The following is a 19,226-nucleotide window of genomic DNA, read 5'->3' as shown; positions in this document are numbered from 1 at the left end:
TCTTCCTTACCCTCCTCCCCCCCAGTGTTACACATTTTTGTCTCTGATGTATGTATTTTTTAACATTTTTATTGGGGTGACATTGGTTAATAAAATTATATAGGTTTCAGGCGGACAAGTCTATAATACATCATATGTATATTCTATTGTGTGTTCAACCACTCCAACCACTCCAAGTCATGTCTCCTTTAATTATTCCCCCTTTACCTTCTTCTCCCTCCCCTCAGCCCCCCCCCACCTTTAACTCTGGTAATCACCATACTGGGGTGTGTGTGTGTGTGTGTGTGTGTGTGTGTGTGTGTGTGTGTGTGTCTAGGAGTTTTTTTTGTTTTGTTTTGTTTTTGCTTACTCCCTTCACCTTTTTTCAGTTGGAAAACAATATGCTATAAAGCCATATTAAGGAATAAGCCAGTCAGAGGAAGACAGGGACCACATAATTTCACTCATATGTGGAATCTAATGAACAAAATAAACTAACAAACAAAATAGAAAGACTTATAGATAGAGAACAGACTGACAAATGTCAAAGGGGAGTGGCCTTGCAGGTATGGGAAAAAGGGCTGTTTCCTTACCCTACTGCCCTGCTTCTTGGTGGGGATTGAGCACCAGTTTGCAATGTCTTTCTAACTGATGGGACAATGTCAAATATAAGAAGTATCCCATGAAGCTGTCTTCCTCTTGGCTTAGGAGACGAGGGAAGAAATTGCATAAAAGTACTTATGGCCATATTTGCATGCTACATAAAGCAGTCACTATTGTGTACTCAACTTGGTGTGAGAGCAATAGATAATAGACCAACATATTGAGACATAGATAGAGAAATCAAATATGTTAGGTAGATAGATAGGTAGAAAGATGATACATAGATGATAGATAGATAGATAGATAGATGAGAGAGGGAGAGAGAGAGAGAGAGAGAGAGAGAGATATGAATGGATGCACATACATATAAATAATACCAGTACTACCAAAAACACGTTAGAACCCATGCTGTAATCTGAGATATCCTGAAATACCTAGATCATCATTGAACATGGTTTTGTTAGGGAAATTAACTTTCAGCACTTCAATCAAATGGAAATATTGATTTGCATATCAGAAATACATTATGTGATAATAGAATTAGCAAATTGGTTTGTCCTTATAATGTATTGACTTACAAGGTAGAGTGTACATGCTGTGGAAAAGTATCTCATTTGAATGTAGTGTTTTATATGAAAACAATGGCTAATCTCTTAGCAGGTAACAGTAAGAGAGAAGGAAAATTAAGGCATATGAAGTCCAAATAATGAATCTAAATGATGTCACAAAAAGCCCTCATACGACTATAACACCATAGTTTTGCCACTTAGGCACTTTTCTGTTTGCTTCGGATTCTGGCCTGAATGAAGAACTGAGGAGTTGTAATATTTATGCTTCTAGCCTGGTGTGCAATGCTCTATTGTTTCCATTTCTCCTTTCCCTGACTTGCGAGGCCATGCATCCCAGCAAGCATGCTGAGTCCATTCTGCTCTCTCTGCAAGATTCATTTATAGGCTTAGATGATATCTCCTTCCACACTCAGTCTTTCTAGAATGAATACTTCTTATCACTTTGTCTCTATCCATCAGCCCTTCTAGTCCCTACATCATTCTCTTTGCTTTCTTTTATACCTTCAAGACCTTTGTTATCTTTCTTCAGGTGTTTTGAGAACAGCGATAAATAGTGTGTCTATCCCTGTCCTGTTGTGAGCTGTGGAGCAGGCAGAAGCGTCTGAGCTGTCAGCACCAAGGCAGGATTAGACAAAAGAAGAAATTGGGGCCCAGCCATTGTGGCTCAGTAGTTGAGCATGGACCTGTGAACCAGGGGTTCATGGTTCGATTCCCGGTCAGAGCACATGCCTGGGTTGCAAGCTCAATCCCCAGTAGGGGGCATTCAGGAGGCAGCTGATCAGTGGGTCTCTCTCATTGATATTTCTCTCTCTCTCTCTCTCTCTCTCTCTCTCTCTCTCTCTCAAAGCTATAAAAAAGTATATATTAAGATAAAAAAGAAGAAGAAGAAATTGGGAATGGTAGAGGTTGGTCAGGAACTAGCCTGAAAAAGAAACTGTGCCAAATTTTCAATAAGAAAAAGATTACAGAGAAGAGTTACACAGGAAAAGTTGAGGAGAAAGACAGGGGACAGTGAGGTGACCCAGAAGTGTGTCCCCAGTAGAAACAGCCACCTCCTCTCTGGCTGGAGAGAAAAAGGGAGGAGATAGTATTACTGGCCTGGGAGCCAAAGACAGTGGGAGCCGGAACCTTGGTAGCCTGTCCCAGAAACACTGGGGCCATGAACAGTGGGCTGTAGAATGAGGATGGAGCCAGTGTTTGTTGGGCGGGAAGGGGATTCCCACGGTTTTCACCCTAGTCCTGCTCTCCAATCTTCTGCCAGGGCCCGGTGGCAGCCCTAGATGGAAGGCTAGGTGACATACCACAGAGCAGGCAAGGACAGGGGTTTGGCAGAGAGTAAACGGTGTATGTAACAGGGAAAGGCATTACCAAGCACAGCGTACAGCGGAGTCCAATTCTTTTGACAGTGCATACTTAGACAAAAATAGATTAGATAGGAAGGTGAATAGCGAGAGAGAGAGAGAGAGAGAGAGAGAGAGAGAGAGAGAGAGACGAAGAGAAGGAGAAAAGAAGTAGGCTATCTCTGGAAAAAGGAATTAGAGGTAAATTGTATTTTATAATTTTCAGTATTTTCCAAATTTTATAAATGAACATGCATTACATTGTCTGAAATATATTTAAAAGGTCAGTCCTAGTTATTTTTCTTGATTTTTTCCAAATGTAGTCTTTTAACCCTGATTCAATGAAGATTGTATTTATTAACTTTTGCTATTAACCACATCAAAGGCAATTTGAAAATCTACATAGATGCAGCCACTTATGCCCATTTAGTGTGTGCATATATAACTGTTCTAAACCCCTAGAAGTAATTTATTTTATTGATGGTCTATGCTAATAAAATAATTGAACTTTAGTGTGAACTGGCCCCAGTTCAACATTATATTGAATAAATAGGAAAGTGAGGCTCAGAGAAGCTGAGTGACTGACTCCTCATGCTTCCATAGTTAATCAGTGCAGCCCGGTCCTGTGTGTCTTTAGGCCAATAGGTGGGAAACAGAATATGAACCCTCCTTCATAACCCTCAGTCCACTGTCCCTTCTCCTTTAGTACACTCTCATTCACCTCATTTTCCCTAGACTTCCAGCACTGTATATGACTTCTGCAGGGCACCACAGTAATAAGGTTGTTTTTTTTTAAAAAAAAATACTGGCTTCTATTGCTAAGGTCTTAGACAAAGCATTTGAACATTCTTTCCCTATACCCATTTACAAAATGTCAACTATCCTAAGGGGGGAAAAGTTTAGCCTGAGTATAATTATACCGTAGTCTCATTTTAAACTTATCAGCATTTTAAAAATATGCCATTATCTGCTCTACTAGTTATTCCATTTCTCAAATGCGCGGAAAACACCGATCTTCTGCAAACCCTGTTCCTGGGCTCCCTTACCCTCTGCCAGCATCACCCAGGAGGACAGAGTTCACAGAGCATAAGTCACTGGTACCTGGAGCCGTGACTCTCAAGCTTGAAGGTGCACAGAATCAATAGGGGGGCATGTTAAAAATGCAGGTTCCTTGGCTCCAGCCCCATCAATGACGATTGGAGGTCCGGGTGAGGTCTGAACTGTGTGCATGTTTATTAAGCACCAGCGAACGTTTCCCGATAGGGACTCTGGGAAGCACATTTTCAGAAACACTGAAGGTATTAGCCGCAGAGAAGGTGCTCAGCTTAGCACATGCTCCACTGTCTCTCATGGCTCTCCTGCTGTGGGCCAGGCTCCCGGCCAGGGGTTGAGACCTCAGACGTGGGAACACACCAAGCCCCAGCTCGTCATCAAGGTCGAATCAGCCAACTGCTCTTGCTTTCCACTCGGGGAATTCAAATCAGTGATGGTGGATAGAGCCGTTGCCGCAGGGCGCTCTCACCTTCGGATATTTCCGTTTCCTTGGTGATTAGCCAAGCATGAGCCAGACAGCCTTCATGCAGAAAGAAGATGTGTGTGGTTTGGCATTTCATAACTTTCCTTTCCTTTGTGGACCCAGGAAACGAGGTACCTTGCTGAATTGTAATTCACAGCCACGGTGAAAGTTTTATACTCCCTTTTCATATATAGCTAACACAATTTATCTTTTAATTATATTTATTGCAGTCCCAGAGTGTTACAGCGAGTCCTTCCAAAAAAGCAGCATGCTTCCCTGCTCCCTAGTTTATCCTGCGCTCTTCATCTGGCATGCACACTCAAGCATTTAGACGCGTATTGCTCACGGCTGAAACATAAGCAAATTGCTAAATTTCCTTTGGACTCATTTTATTGAACAGAATCATTCCAAAGGAAATCTTTGAATACATGACAATTTCCTTAGATTTGTATTAGGCTGCATGCATATAAATTTCGCCATTACATGCATGAGGGACGCTGTCACTTCCAGCAGGAATCCTATCATCTAGCCCTTCAGATGAAGAAAACATAAAGACAGAGTGGAAAAGGAAAGAATTTAACCAGGTCTCTATCTTTGGCGACTTTCATGTTTTTCTTCTTTCATCCCTCACATAACAAAACAGCAAGAATAGGGAGGATAGGGCTGTGAGCAGAGCAGCTGTCCAGAATGACCTAGAAAGGTCTCTGCTTCAAACCTGCTTCCTGCTGCTCCAGCAGCACCTGTATGTTCCTCAACTCCCCTCTCCCCCCACCCCAGTGGCTCAGCTGAGAGGATAGATCTTTAACTATTCTCATGACATGGCAGACTCACCAAGATATAAGGGATTTCTAGGATACATTGAGTTCCTCCTCGGTGGTTTCCCTTTCATAGAAACCTCTCTGCCCATTCAGCTAGGCTTTGCAGTTCACTTCCCTTTGCATTGCCCAGGCACCCAGGGGCCTTGTCCCCCTGCTTTGCCTCCTCTGCCTTCTAGAAGCCACTGGTCTCAATGAGATCCAGACGCTGAATGTGATGTACTTAGATTCTCAGGGAGACTTGCTTTATTTGGAAGCAATTTCTCTGTAGTGCAATGAATGGATTTTGACTGATACAATTACAGGCACAGGATGAGAGTCTCCTTTTTTGGATAAGCAGCCCACTTAGCAGCCTCAAAAATAGGGGACACAGATGTTCCATGAGTCCTTCTCGAGTCCATAAGGTAAAAAAAGTTTCTGAGGTCTGGGAGAAAAGTGCAGGTGAGCAGTAGAAGCAGGTATGAGGGATATTAGTAGAAAGTGATAGGTATTATGCAAAGCTAAGTACTGACAGGCTTTTTCACATATCTTCAAGGTCATCTTGAGAGGTGGGGGCTTGGCATTACCTTCCATGTTCCCTAGGTGAGAAGCCAGGAAGTCCTGGTACCTTGACCAGGCTGGGTACCAGGCTGGACATGCTGAGGAGGAGGGCCGCCAAGCTCTTCCCAGGGAGTGGAGCCTTGGAAAAAGGACTTGGCATTGGCAGCTGGAAAAGCTGGAAAGGAAATTCCTAAATGGAAAGGCAGGAGTCATGTTAAGAGAGGAATTTTGGAGCAGAGTGGCAGGAAGTGAGGAGAAAGTACAATGGGAAGCACCTGGAACTATACCATAAATCAAAGGATTTTATTAGGTAAAGTGGACATCTCTCCCTAGATAGTGAGGATTTATCAGCAATTTGACATGAGTGACTGTTGAGTTAGATTTTTGGTTTTCTATTCCCATCTTTTTATCAACATTTACTTCAAGTTTGTGTGTTCATTTAAGACAAAAAGAAAGCATGTGAGTTATCAGAGATCAGATTACATTTTTTTTTTAGCCATGGCCACCTCATTTGCTATACATTTTTTAAAAGTGAAAACAATTAAAAAACACCTTCCAGTGACGTTTATTGAAATTGCAGTTTTCCTGTTAGTGTGTATGATTTTGAAATGCTTAGGCAGACCTCAGATTTCAGTATTGTGCTAAGTTTTTGAATCTGTACTGTGCTCCCACCTCACCCCCATGGTTAGGGGATGTCATTGGAGGTTTAGTGGGGATCAGGACTTTCGCCACTGCCCAGAGGTAGCCGGGCCACAGCTCCTCTCTCTCCACACACAGTTGGTGGAGTGCACTTTAGTAAACAAAGAAGCACATCTACTCTTGCCGCCTGCTCACCCGACAGCCGGAAGTGTGGCTACAGTCCCAGTGGAGACCCAGAGCTCCCATGCTTGCCCAGCAGTCGTGAGAGTCCCCTTCTTTTATGTCAGAGGAGCCTGAGAGGGGAAGCTAGACTTCTTCCACTCAGCAGTACCAGGCTGTGCCTTCCTTCTCCTGCTGAGTGGGGCCAGAGGAAGGCAGCCAAAACAAAGGTTTCAGTTGGAAACTACAACACCCTCCTCCAGACAAGTGATCCACATCTTCCTAGGAAAGCAGCAGGAACATAGAAGAACTCAACAACACCATCAGCCAAGAGGATCTATTTTGCTGTAGAGCACTTAAAACAAGAAAAGCAGAATATGATTCCATGCAAGTACCCATGGAACATGTAGCAAAAAAGATCATAAATCAAAACTAAATAAACTCAGAAGTATCAAAATTATACAGAATGCATTTGCCTGCCACAGTGCAATCAAACTAGAAGTCAATAACAGAAAGATAACAAGAAAATCACCAAATACTTGGAAACTAAGCATTGCCCTTCTGTATAATCCTTGGATAAAAAAAAAAAAGAATTCGCAAGGGAATTAAAAAAAAAGTAGAACTGAATGAAAATGAAAATGCAAGAATCAAATTTGTGAAACATGGCTAAAACAGGTTGAGAAGAAAATTTATAGCGCTAAATGAATATATTAGAAAAGAGGATAGTCTCAAATCATAATCAACTCCCACCTTAACAACCTAGGAAAAGGAGAGACAAATACACTGAAAGCAAGAAAACAGAAGGCAGTCACAAAGAGCAGAAATCAATAGAATTTTAAAAGGACAGAGAAAATCAATAAAACAAAGATCTGGTTCTTTTAAAATAACCACAAAATATGACAAACAGCTAGTAAGAATGACAAAGAGAAAAGATACAAGTTGCTAATATCAGGAATAAAATAGGAAGTATCACTACAAACTGCAGACACTGCAGACATTAAAAAGATCAAAAGGGAATTACAATCAGCTGTTATAAAATTAATAATTTAACAACTTAGATGAAAAGGACCTATTCCTCAAAAAACACAAACTACCTCAGTTTACCCAATATTAACTACATAATTTTAATAGCTCGATAACCATCAAGGATATGAATTTGTAATTTAACTCAACTGAACAGAACAGGAAGGCTCTGGTCCCATATGGTTACACTGGAGCTTTCCTCAAATACCTAAAGGAAAATGAACACTAACCTTACATAATCTTTTCTAGAAAAATAGAAGAGAGAACTCTCCTTAATTAATTTTCTGAAGCTACTATTACCCTGATATTAAAGGTATTTAAGACAAAGACAGTATATACATCCACAAAAGAAAAAAAAAACCTGAAAATCACTATCCATCATGATACAAATACAAAATACTTTTAAATACTAGCAAATATAATTCAATAATATGTTAAAAAATCATTCACATTAATAATTAATTTTTCCCCAGGGATGCAAAGCTGGTTCTATATTTGAAAATCAATCAAGATAATCTACCATATTAACTGGCTAAAGAAGAAAAAAATCACAGAATTATATAAATAGATGTGGAAAAAGCATTTTATAAATTTAACATCCATTCATGATAAAAAAAAGACTTAGAAAAATGTAGGAATAGAGGGGACAACCTCAATTTGATAAAGAGCATCTACTAACATCTTACAGTTAAGCTTATATTCAATGGTGAAAGACAGTGTTTTACTCATAAGATCAGAAACAAGGCAAGAATGTCTGCTCTCACTACTGTTATTAAACATAGTGCTGAAAGGCATAGCGCTATAAGGCAAGAAATGAAATAAAAGACATTGAAAAGGAAGAAAGAAATTGTATTTGTAGATAACATGATTGTCCATGTGAAAAATCTCAAGAATATATATATACATATATATATATATATTTCTGGAACTAATAAGTGAGCTCCTCAAAGTCACAAGATACAATATGAACATAAAGTAATCAATTTTATTTCTATACTGGAGGCCCGGTGCATAAATTCGTGCACAGGCCTGGCTGGTGATTGGGCCAACTGGGCCATCTCGCCTAGTCCCATTCAGGGTTGATCGGGCTGACTGGCCTGGGGGGGAGGGGGGTTGGGGAGGGACACGGGGGAGGACCACGGAAGGTTGGCCAGCTGTGGGAGGTTGGCTGTGGGAGCACACCAACCACTGGGGGCAGCTCCTGCATTGAGCATCTGCTCCCTGGTGGTCAGTGTGTGTCATAGCAACTGGTCAACTGCTCATAATGGTCACTTAGGTTTTTATATATAGATACTAGTAATGGACAGTAAATTTAAAATATAACATTGATAATCACTCATAAAAATGCGAATAGGTATAAATCTAACAAAACATGAAGATCTATATGCTAAAAACATCAAAATGTGGATGAAAAAAGTCAAAGATCTAAATAAAAGGAGATATATATCATATTTGTGGATTTGAAGACAATACAATAAATAGTCAATTTACTAATAATATAGTAATAATTCTCCCCAAATTGATACAGGGGTTTGATGTAATTCCTATCAAAATCATGTGAAATTTTGTTTAGATATAGCAATATAGTGAATATTATTCTAAAATGTATATGAAAACATGAAGAAAGTAGAATAGTTAAAACAACTCCTAAAAAGGAGAATAATGTGGGAGGAATTAGTCTACTTAATTTAAAGTCATATTATAAATTAATCAAGATGGAGGTGAAGACATAGGTCAATGGAACAGATTAAAGCATGGAGAAATAGATTTATACAGATGTGTTCAATTGATTTTAGGCAGGTGAGTGTACCCATAAATTGTCAACATGGGTGATCCAGGCGATGATGTGAATGTCCTGAATGTTTAGCTCATTAATGTCAATATTCTGGTTGTGATGGTTTTCTAGGATGCTATCATTGGAGGGATTGGGTGAAGGGTCCACAACTGAATTATTTCTTACAACTGAATGTGCATCTGTAAGGCTCATTCAGGGTTATTTGGCTTTTTTCTATATTCCTCTCACTAGATACATAGCCTCTTTCTCATGGATTCCTTTTCTGTTTAGTCCCCTCTTGCTGCCCATGAGGCAGTCCTCTCAAGCTGACTAGTTAAAATTTCACAAGCAGTCGGGTGATTGTTGTCTTTATTGACCTAACCACCCATACTCCCTTATGGGCAATGTGCCATTCAGCCTGGCCAGTGTGGCTCAGTGGCTGAGCGTCAACATATGAACCAGGAGGTCTCAGTTCAGTTCCCACTCAGGACACATGCCCGGGTTGCAGACTTGACCTCCAGTGTGGGACATGCAGGAGGCAGCAGATCAGATTCTCTCTTAGAACTGATGTTTCTACCTCTTCCTCCCTTCCTCTCTGAAATCAATAAAAATATATTTTGAAAAAAGAGGTGGCATTCATTGGGCAGCTGCCTCCCTTAGTTCAGTCCTGACCCACCAGGGCAAAGAACAGCCTATGACACCTGACCATAGTGACATGCCTCAAAATTTTTCCACAAGAAGCAGAAGCAGCTGTTGAAACTGATAAGCCTTCTGGCTGAGCTGATTTCTCAAGACCACATTGGAGTTCATGCTTAGCTGAGATTGGGAGAGGCAATAAAACATGAATCTCTTAAGAGACCAAATCTCCCAGGCCAGACTGGAATACCAATGAAAGCAGACAATGAAGTCATTTAAGCGTATTTAGAAGTAAACTGTCCTTGAATAATCTAGGCATTATTTTTTCATATGTTTTCTTCATTTTAAAGACTTCAGATTAATGGTTTAAATGATCCAAAAGGACCCTTTTAATAAAGAGACTGAATTTATCAAGCTGAAATCACACTTCCTTTTCAAGGTGTCACGGAGTCTTTCCACTTGGTTAGTGAGTTTTCTGCGCAGGTTAGAGGCCTTAAATATAAAGGTGACTTTATGAATGTGAGTCACCACCATTTTCTCTTAAACTAATGATGAGAGGAGGGCTTTGCAAATTAGAACAGAGAGGTGTCCCTGTGTAATGTGCAGAATGACAGCACACAGGTGAGCACTTTGAACCTGCATGTAATGTGAACTCTAAGACCTGAAGGAGCTTTTTTATGAATAACTTTAAACCTCCCCTGAATCAAGTTGTTCTTTAAAGGGAATTATTCTTGTGGTCATGTTTCATCATTAATAATTATGCCATTTTCTTTTATCCTAGGTAATGTATGAAATTGTTGGAGCAATTGAAAAAAATAAAGACTCCCTTTCACGGAATCTTTCATTTGTAATGAAAAGTAAGTTTCTCCCTTCCTATGGTTAAAATACCCCACATTTCTTAGTTCTCTGAACATTATCCTATAAAATATGCCACTAGCTAAAGGATAATTTAAATTCTGTTACATTCTAATGCCCAGAATCATAAAGAATGGATCTTTCCACACTATACATTGGTTACAATTTAATTTGGAGCCTAGTAAAAACCATAATTTAACTAAGCTTTTAGCAGATAGAAATATAAAACACCTTTAACACTCTAGTGTTATGAATATAAAAAAGCTCTTCTGTGAAGACTAATGAAGATGAATATGGCTTCCAAAGTTATTTAGGCCACAGCAGGGTGAATTCCATTACTTAAGACGATTCTGAAACACAGATAAGGGGTAGTTTATTCTTATGTAATTTATATAAAGAACTAATGCTCACAAAGTAGAATAAGCATACAAATTGATATGTACTCATGCACATACATATATCCATATATCAATATACATTTATAGGTTCCATCTACCTCCTGAACCTTAGTAATTTGTATATGTATATCTATAATTCTATACTATACTAAAGCTATATGCTACATGTATATATAGTGCAATTATATATATGTCAATATATATTTCTATCTCCTCTAGTAATTATTTTCCTAATAGCAGTTCTGCAGTCATTCACATTTTCCTAATAACCTTTTCAATGAATTAAAGCATATCATCTTTTGTGCTTTATGTTGCTCTGAATGAGATAGAGTCATTTATCTTTCCTAGGGAAAGAAGCACATGATAGTCTTTCATGAAATAAGGGGACACCTTTGAGCTGGAAGTAAGACATTCCTATCACTTCTGGTTTGAGGAACATATTTGCCTTAAGCCAAATAGCACAGTTACAATATATTGTTTTACACAGGGAATTACTCTGCTTGCCTCTTAGAACTTAGGGTTTTTGTGAGTTCTCTGAAAGACTGAGACTAATGATAAAATATGGACTTGGAATAATACCACATAGAAGGAAGAAATTGTAAAAAAACAGTCCTATTGATTATCATTGCATTGGAAATGTCTTATTGTTTTTCAATATTTGAACTTTCATTTATAACATACTTTCAGTTAACCCACACATTCTGTAAAGATCTTATATACAGCATGTTTTCCAGGTGGTACAATGACGTTTTCTTATTTTTGTATTTTATGGTCATAGAATATATATTTAGAATGAGGATATGATGGCTAGTGATATTGCAATTCTCCTTATTTTAATAGAATCCCAACATTTTAAAGCCATTCTTTTGTGTAAACTTGCTAAAATTTCCAAGAGAAAAACTAGTGATTCTTGCTTTATTCTAAGCACTTCAGGATTTAGGCACATTGAGGAAGAAGACAGAATTCACCGAGTGCTCTTGGATATTTATGCAAGACATGGCAACATTTTCCTTAAAGGGACAGAAAATAAATACCTTAGGCTTTGCAAGTCATAAGGTCTCTGTTGAACTCTGCTGTTATAAGAATGCAGCCCTAGACAACACAGATGGACATGGTGTATTCCATGAAACTTTATTGACCAAAACAAGAAGTAGGCCAGATGTGGCCACTGAGTCATAGTTGCACACCCATTCTATCATATGAACAAAAGATACATGGTTGTTACAGTATTTTATGAATCTGTGAAATGTTTTAATATCTTACACTATTTATCTGTGGTTGCATCCATACATAGACTTGCAATAAATACAAATAATTTTATTATTTAAATGGACTATAGTATTATATATTTACTATTTATCTTTATTTTGAAATAATTTAAACTTAAAGAAAGTTGCAAAATTAGTTCAAAGATCTCCCATATGTCCTTATTCCATATTTTTTTCATTTCCTTTCTTTTACTCTTTTTCTCTCTCTACCATTCTTCTCTTCTCTCTTTCTTTCCTTCCTTCCTTCCTCCCTCCCTCCCTCCCTCCCTCCCTCCCTCCCTCCCTCCCTTCCTTCCTTCCTTTCTTCTTTTATTTCTTCTTCCCTTCCTTCCCTTTGTGTGTGTGTATATACATCTATTTTTGATTCATTTGAGATTAAGTCACATGCATCTTTATTCCTAAAACTCTGGTATAAGATCAAGAGTATTATCTTATATAACATCAGTAAATTCTCAGAATATGTAACATTGATACAATAATAGTAATGTCTAATTATGAGCCCCTGTAAAACTTTACCAGTTAACCTTGATCACTTTTGAAGGTGGCATACTTCAAGTTTTTTTTAATCAAAAGTCACTGTTTTTTCTTTGATAAGTAATTTGTAAGGAAGCACTTTGGGACAATGTAAATATTTTTGTCCTCATCAAACTTCCACCCATTAGTTTTGCATAAATGAATGCTTCTTACCTAAATTAATGATTTCTCTATGGTTGCAAGATTATGGTTTTCTAACCCATTTTTTCCATCAACAGTAAATTCTACTATAAGAACTCATCTTTCTGATTAATTATCAATATGAACTCATAAATTCTTTTGTTTTTTTTCCTTGTCTCTTTAAAAAAATGTTATTGATATAATATTGTTTGATAACATTCTATAAATTTCAGGTGTACAGCATTGTAATTTGGTATTTGTATACTCTGTTACGTGCTCACCACCAAAAGTCTAGTTTCCTCTTGATTCCCTTATTTTACTCAATGAATCATAATCCATTACTATTATTATTTTGATGTTGAAATTGCCAACATGTGGCCAGTGAGAGCCTCCTATGTCCTTTTGACAGGTTCTCATAATATTTTTTAGCATTTTCTTGCATTTTTTTTCTTCCAAGATGTTCCAGGCTTTTCTCCCTTGCCTCAGATATAGAATCAGCCATGTGTCCAAGAAGCCTTGATTTATTTTAGAGTAGAATAGTATTTATTCTTAAACACGAAGGTCTGGGGGCCTTGTGAGCTCATTTCTATTGTGGTGTCATGGCTTTTTGGCTCTTTCAGAACTACCAAATTTAAGATATAGATATAGAAAATATATCAATATATAAAAATACTAGAGGCCTAGTGCACGTTTCATGCACCGGTGGGATCCCTCGGCCTGGCCTGCGTCCTCTCACAATCTGGGACCCCTTGGGGGATGTCAAACTGCTGGTTTCTGCCAGATTCCCGCAGGACAGGCCGAGGGACCCCACTGGTGCACGAATCCATGCACCAGGCCTCTAGTATGCATATAAGATCTTTGGTTAATCTCTTTCCTCCATCCCCTCTCCCCCTTTCCCTCTGAGATTCATCAGTATGTTCCATGTTTTCATGCCTGTGTGTTGAGCATCTGCCCCCTGGTGGTCAGTGTGCATCATAGCTACCGGTCAAATGGTCACTTAGGCTTTTATATCTATAGATAGCTATATAGTTATATATTAAAGTCATGAATTTATGCTATTACCTCTATTTTTAATTTAACTTAGGCTTTTATATCTATAGATAGCTATATAGTTATATATGAAAGTCATGAATTTATGCTATTTCCTCTATTTTTCATCTAACACCAAAGGGCTTCTTTTTGCCTTCTTGCATTCCATGACCATGTCTTCCCTCTCTGGACAGTTCTCCCTAGTTGTCTATTTGTTTATTCATAGAATGACTTTGCACTGAGTGCATTGCTAATAAATATGTTAGCCTGGACAAGCAAAATAATATGGGTGTAGAAAAGGTAAAATGGCTTTGGTACAAAACATTGCTAACTGTCTGATGGGCTGAGCATCATCCTAAATTATTTATGCACACTATTTCACATTTTAATCTTGTAGCAATCCTCAAAGTAGCTATTGTCATGGTCATTTTAAAGAAAAGGAAACTAAAGCTTAAAAACCTGCCTATATATAGATAGAGGTAACACAAGAAAAATGCCTTCTGGATCCTTAAATACCATATACAGTTTTGACTACGCTGTTTGAATTTATAACCAAAAATCCATTCATCATTACTCCAGTTTCTTTCTGAGATGTGAAGAAAGGAATGTGGTCCCCGAATTATTAGAATTTGTATAACATAACATCTAATACATATCAACATGTGCTTTTTATTTTTATTTTTTCAATTACAGTTTATATTTAATATTATTTTGTATTAGCTTCAGGTGTGTGGTATAATGGTTAGATAATAGTATACTTTACAAAGTGTTCTCCCCGAAAGTTCCAGTACCCACCGGGTACCATACATAGTTATTACAATTGTATTGACTATATTCCCTATTTATATGTGAATCTAAAGAACAGACTAAATGAACAAACCAAATTGAAATAGACTCATAGACACAGAGAACAGACTGATGGTTGCCAGAGGGGAGAGGTGTGGGGGCACTGAGTAACAAAGGTGAAGGGATTAAGGAGTACGGATTGGCAGTTACCAAATAGTCCCAGAGGTACTTACATCCAGCCCTGAGACAGCTTAGATTCTTGGGAAGCATGTTCCTGTGTAGTTACTTTCCTGCAAGAGGAGTTCCCGGGAGAATCCATGTCTTCATGACTTGGGCAAGTGCATTAAAGCCCCTTAGGATTGATCAGGTAAGATTCTGCTCAGACAGCTAGGAGAGTAGTAAGTGACAATTAGAGAGTGAGGGGTCAAGCACTCAGGTGGAGAACTGGGAAACATAGATCAGGACACCTGGCCAAGGGCAAGGGCGGTCAGAATTCATCAAATGGTACAATGCATCGTGGGGAAAATAAAATAGAGGCAAAGGGAAAGATGGACTCTTCGATTACATCTTCCACCCTGAATGTGTGACTAGCTGAAGGACTTGGAAGAGGAGTAAGTATAATGTAAATAACAATGTTAGTGCCACCTTACAATATTCATTTATTTATTTCCTAGCTAGTGAAAATGTCGTGATCAATCACTTGTTCCAGTCGAAACTGTCACAAACAGGATCCCTTCTATCTTCCTATCCTTCTTTTAAATTCAGAGGACATAAATCTGCCCTGCTCAATAAGAAAATGACAGCTTCTTCAACTATTGGAGAAAACAGGAATTATCTAGAACTTAGTAAGGTAGGAATTTTGTGATTGTCGTTTGGTTGTGTTTAAGTTTGCTTAGAATGTTTGCTTCTTTTTTTTAAAGAAAGCACAATTATAAGTAGTAAAGGAAAGAAATTGATATTTTAATTTTTAAAAATTAAATGAAAGGATGCCTACTTGAAGTATAAACATCAGAAAGAGGGACCAGTATAGGAAAGTACTTTCCAGTGAAAATTCAATAGCAAATAGTATTTGTAATTGTGTTGGTTGTCTGTGCAACATCCTATTTATGTTTCATCTCTATGACTGTCTCTGTGATGAATGGGAAGTAACTTTAGGGCTAGTAGGCTAAGGGGGAATTAACTTAGCTACCTTATTCTGTTGACATTAATTACTTGAGAGGTTTTAAGTCTCTGAACATAAATTGCAGTTTTTCACAGACACAGTGCCTTTTTCAGGTGCTAGAATGTTTTTACTGCATATTTTGTAGACATTTAAGTTTTTTTTTATTATACTATTTTTTAAATGTGTATTTGTCTCACACAAGTGTGGCTGCTCTTACAACCTAATGGTTCAAACTATTTGTGTAATAGAACTACAAATTCAGTAAAGAGTTTTTTCAAACTGAAATGTCTTCAGTTTAAAATTCAGTGTGGCCCAGTTTGTTTTGCTTGCCTCTACCAAAACCATAAAAGATGAGAAATATGATTGGGAAGGTGTCCAGGACAATCATTTTTAGATACTCAGTTGTAGCTTGCTGGAATGCATTTTAGCTTACCAATTAAAATGAAAGCATAATTAAAATCAGCTCTATTTTAGAAGAGTGGCAGAAATGTGTATAACATATTAGAAATCTGTGTGTGTGTGTGTGTGTGTGTGTGTGGTTCCTAGGCCTGAGACTTAGGGATCCTTTGATATAGCTATATGATCACAGGAATTCAATCTCACTGAATACAAAAATGGCATCTTTTACATAAAAAAGACAAAGATTTACCCTTTATAAGGAAGATCTCTATCCCTGCGGGTTTCATTGAACCTGTTGGCTCTTCCTTTCTCAATCATCCTGGAAATCAAGAGCAAGAAATCATCGCACACCTCTAAATTGTAATTTTTGACCTTAATTATTAAACATTACCAGGCATAGATGCCATTAGTCTTTTCCCTAAAGGACTGAAGAAGAGAGATAACTCACAGTAGTTCCTCCACCCAGAGAGGGATATTGAATGTTTAATTTCAAGGGGTGGAGATTTATTTATTATGATTACTCCTTAAGTGTTCCATTCCTCACTTCTGTTCAAACTGCCCTCATCCCTGCACGTCCTCCCCTGTGACTGGCAGAGTAGGTAGGAGTCAGCCCACTTTTTAACTGAGCGTCACACTGGGCTTCCTGTTTGTAGGAAAAGGTTGATCCTGGACCAGTCACGTCATTTGACAGTCCCTCATCAGTGATAATTAATCATTTCTGTTTGACAGTTGATCTTAATGGAAGGAAAAGAGCTATTGCCATGGCAGCAATAACACCAAATTGACAAGATTTTTATTAGAATTTTTTTCTTCTATAAAGATCTTTCTATTTAAAGAGAAATGATTTTGGATCTCTAGATATGTTGGCTTAAGTCTGTATGATTTTGTGAAATGTAAAGGTACATTAGTGGTTGAGATTCCTTTTAGACCATGGTAGAATTTAATTAATTTCCTTGTGCCCTTTATTTCTCCACTCCCCCTGGCTTCATTTTAACTGACTTTTTTTTTTAAATCTCCATTATGATTTAATCTTTTCTACACATGATTTTTTTTTTCTTTTAAGAGGTGTATTTAATTACTTATCACAGAAAATAGTCTATTGTTCTTTTTCACAGCCAGGCAAACGTTTTGTAGTTTAAAATGAAGAAAAGGAAGGGTAAGGAAAAATAAAGGGTGAGAAACGAATCGTAGTCAATCTTAAGGAAACAAACCAATGGTTGTTAAAACATCAAATCTTTGTAACACAACATAGTATTATTTTGCCCTAGAGTCAGTGACATTTCATGATAAATGTGGGCAGTTAGGTATACAACTAGTAAAAATACCAGGGTGAGTTTATTGTACTAACAAGTGAGTCTGGACCTATATTTAATTTCAAATTAAAGTGGGCGCAGGATGCTTACAGCCACCTACTTGAAGGGTTGGTAGTAATGGTTGTTATTTTACATGTAGTTTCCCATTTCCCCAACATTATGGTAGTGTTACAGAAAATCATTTGATACTGATTTTTATAGTCTGTTTTAAATCGATATCTGCCTGTCAGAGAATTTACATGGATGAGAGAGTTAATTTTCTTCTTCTAAATGGAATTTAGTAAACTAAATTTTCCCACCCTTTCTTTCTTTCTGTTTTCTTTATAGTTATTGAAAAAGAAAGGAACTTCTACATTTCTTCAAAGACTGGAACGAGGAGGTCCAGTCACCATTGCATCACAACTCAGGGTTAGTGTTGTTTTCTGATTCTAAAACCTAAATTTTGATCATATCAACTGTAGAGGGTTTACATAGAATTCCCCCCCCCCCATTTTTGACCACTTGAGTACCTTCACACGCACACACACACACACACACACACACTGAGTGAAGGCATAACTTTTAAAGTCCTGATTGAAGGTAAAGATTTTTTTAAAATATATTTTATTGATTTTTTACAGAGAGGAAGGGAGAGGGATAGAGAGCTAGAAACATCGATGAGAGAGAAACATCGATCAGCTGCCTCCTGCACACTCCCTACTGGGTATGTGCCCGCAACCTAGGTACATGCCCTTGACCGGAATCGAACCTGGGACCCTTGAGTCTGCAGGCCGACGCTCTATCCATTGAGCCAAACCGGTTAGGGCTGAAGATAAAGATTTTTATTTAAAAACTGCTTTATATTTTGTCATCTTTGAAGAATCAGTTTGGTTTTTACTTCTCTCCTTAGAAATCTCTAACGGATATTATTGGAAAACTTCAGAAGTGCACTCCACACTTTATTCATTGCATCAAGCCCAATAACTCAAAGCTGCCAGATACCTTTGATAATTTTTACGTGTCTGCTCAGCTACAATATATTGGGGTCCTGGCGATGGTGAAGATCATTCGATACGGATACCCTGTTCGCCTGTCCTTCTCAGATTGCCTGTCAAGGTAAATTTTGTTCGTGAAACACTGTGTTCACTGTTCAGTGGAGCATACTGACCATATTGCAACGAGGGTCTTCTGATCTTTTTCTTTATTATGGCGTTGTTTTTATTATTCATTTTCTCCCATCCAGAAGAAACAAAATACTCTGGGAAACAAGGAAACACACTGATAAAGCTAATGTAAAAAAGTTGCTAAACTTTGATACCTTGGAAATCATTTTCATGTTCTCTTAAGTTTGGGGCGTTCCTTGGATTTAAAGATTTACAAAATTGTCACCTATAATGTTTACATAAAGGTTATTATTTGAAGGAAGAACATATATATGTGATTATTTTCTTTTTTATATCTATGAACAAAACATTTTTTTTTAGATTAGGGGCTGATAAAAAATTCATGGGCCAAATTTAGACCATCACCTATTTTTGAAGATAAAGCTTTATTAAAACAGATGAAAATGTCTGATTTTAAGGAATCAATAAAAGAGGGGGCAGACAAAATAAAAACCAGAAAGTATTTGTTAATCCTATATAAAAAGATGAAATTTTAAAATAGTTTTGATATAAAATAGCAATAAAGATGTAAGAATAAAATCTAGCATTTAAGGTTGCAAACTAACTGTACAATAGAGTATGGAAAAATATTTTTGACGATCCATTCATTTAAGAAAAGAGATTTTT

The 19,226-nt window shown here is 37.7% G+C and overlaps 1 protein-coding gene across 1 annotated transcript in view; it reads left to right on the top strand.

Annotated features, from left to right (window-relative positions):
• The window catches only part of MYO16 (myosin XVI), a 524,958-nt gene that overhangs the window by 351,056 nt on the left and 154,676 nt on the right, over window positions 1-19,226 (top strand). The window contains exons 24-27 of the mRNA XM_023752474.1: window positions 10,375-10,450; window positions 15,258-15,433; window positions 17,785-17,865; window positions 18,347-18,552. Of these exons, the coding sequence (XP_023608242.1) occupies window positions 10,375-10,450; window positions 15,258-15,433; window positions 17,785-17,865; window positions 18,347-18,552 (539 nt within the window). The remainder of the gene's footprint in view (window positions 1-10,374; window positions 10,451-15,257; window positions 15,434-17,784; window positions 17,866-18,346; window positions 18,553-19,226) is intronic.

The sequence above is a fragment of the Myotis lucifugus genome, unplaced genomic scaffold, assembly GCF_000147115.1.
Source record: "Myotis lucifugus unplaced genomic scaffold, Myoluc2.0 scaffold_33, whole genome shotgun sequence".
NCBI lineage: Eukaryota > Metazoa > Chordata > Mammalia > Chiroptera > Vespertilionidae > Myotis > Myotis lucifugus.
This window is presented reverse-complemented; position numbering and strand designations above follow the sequence as displayed.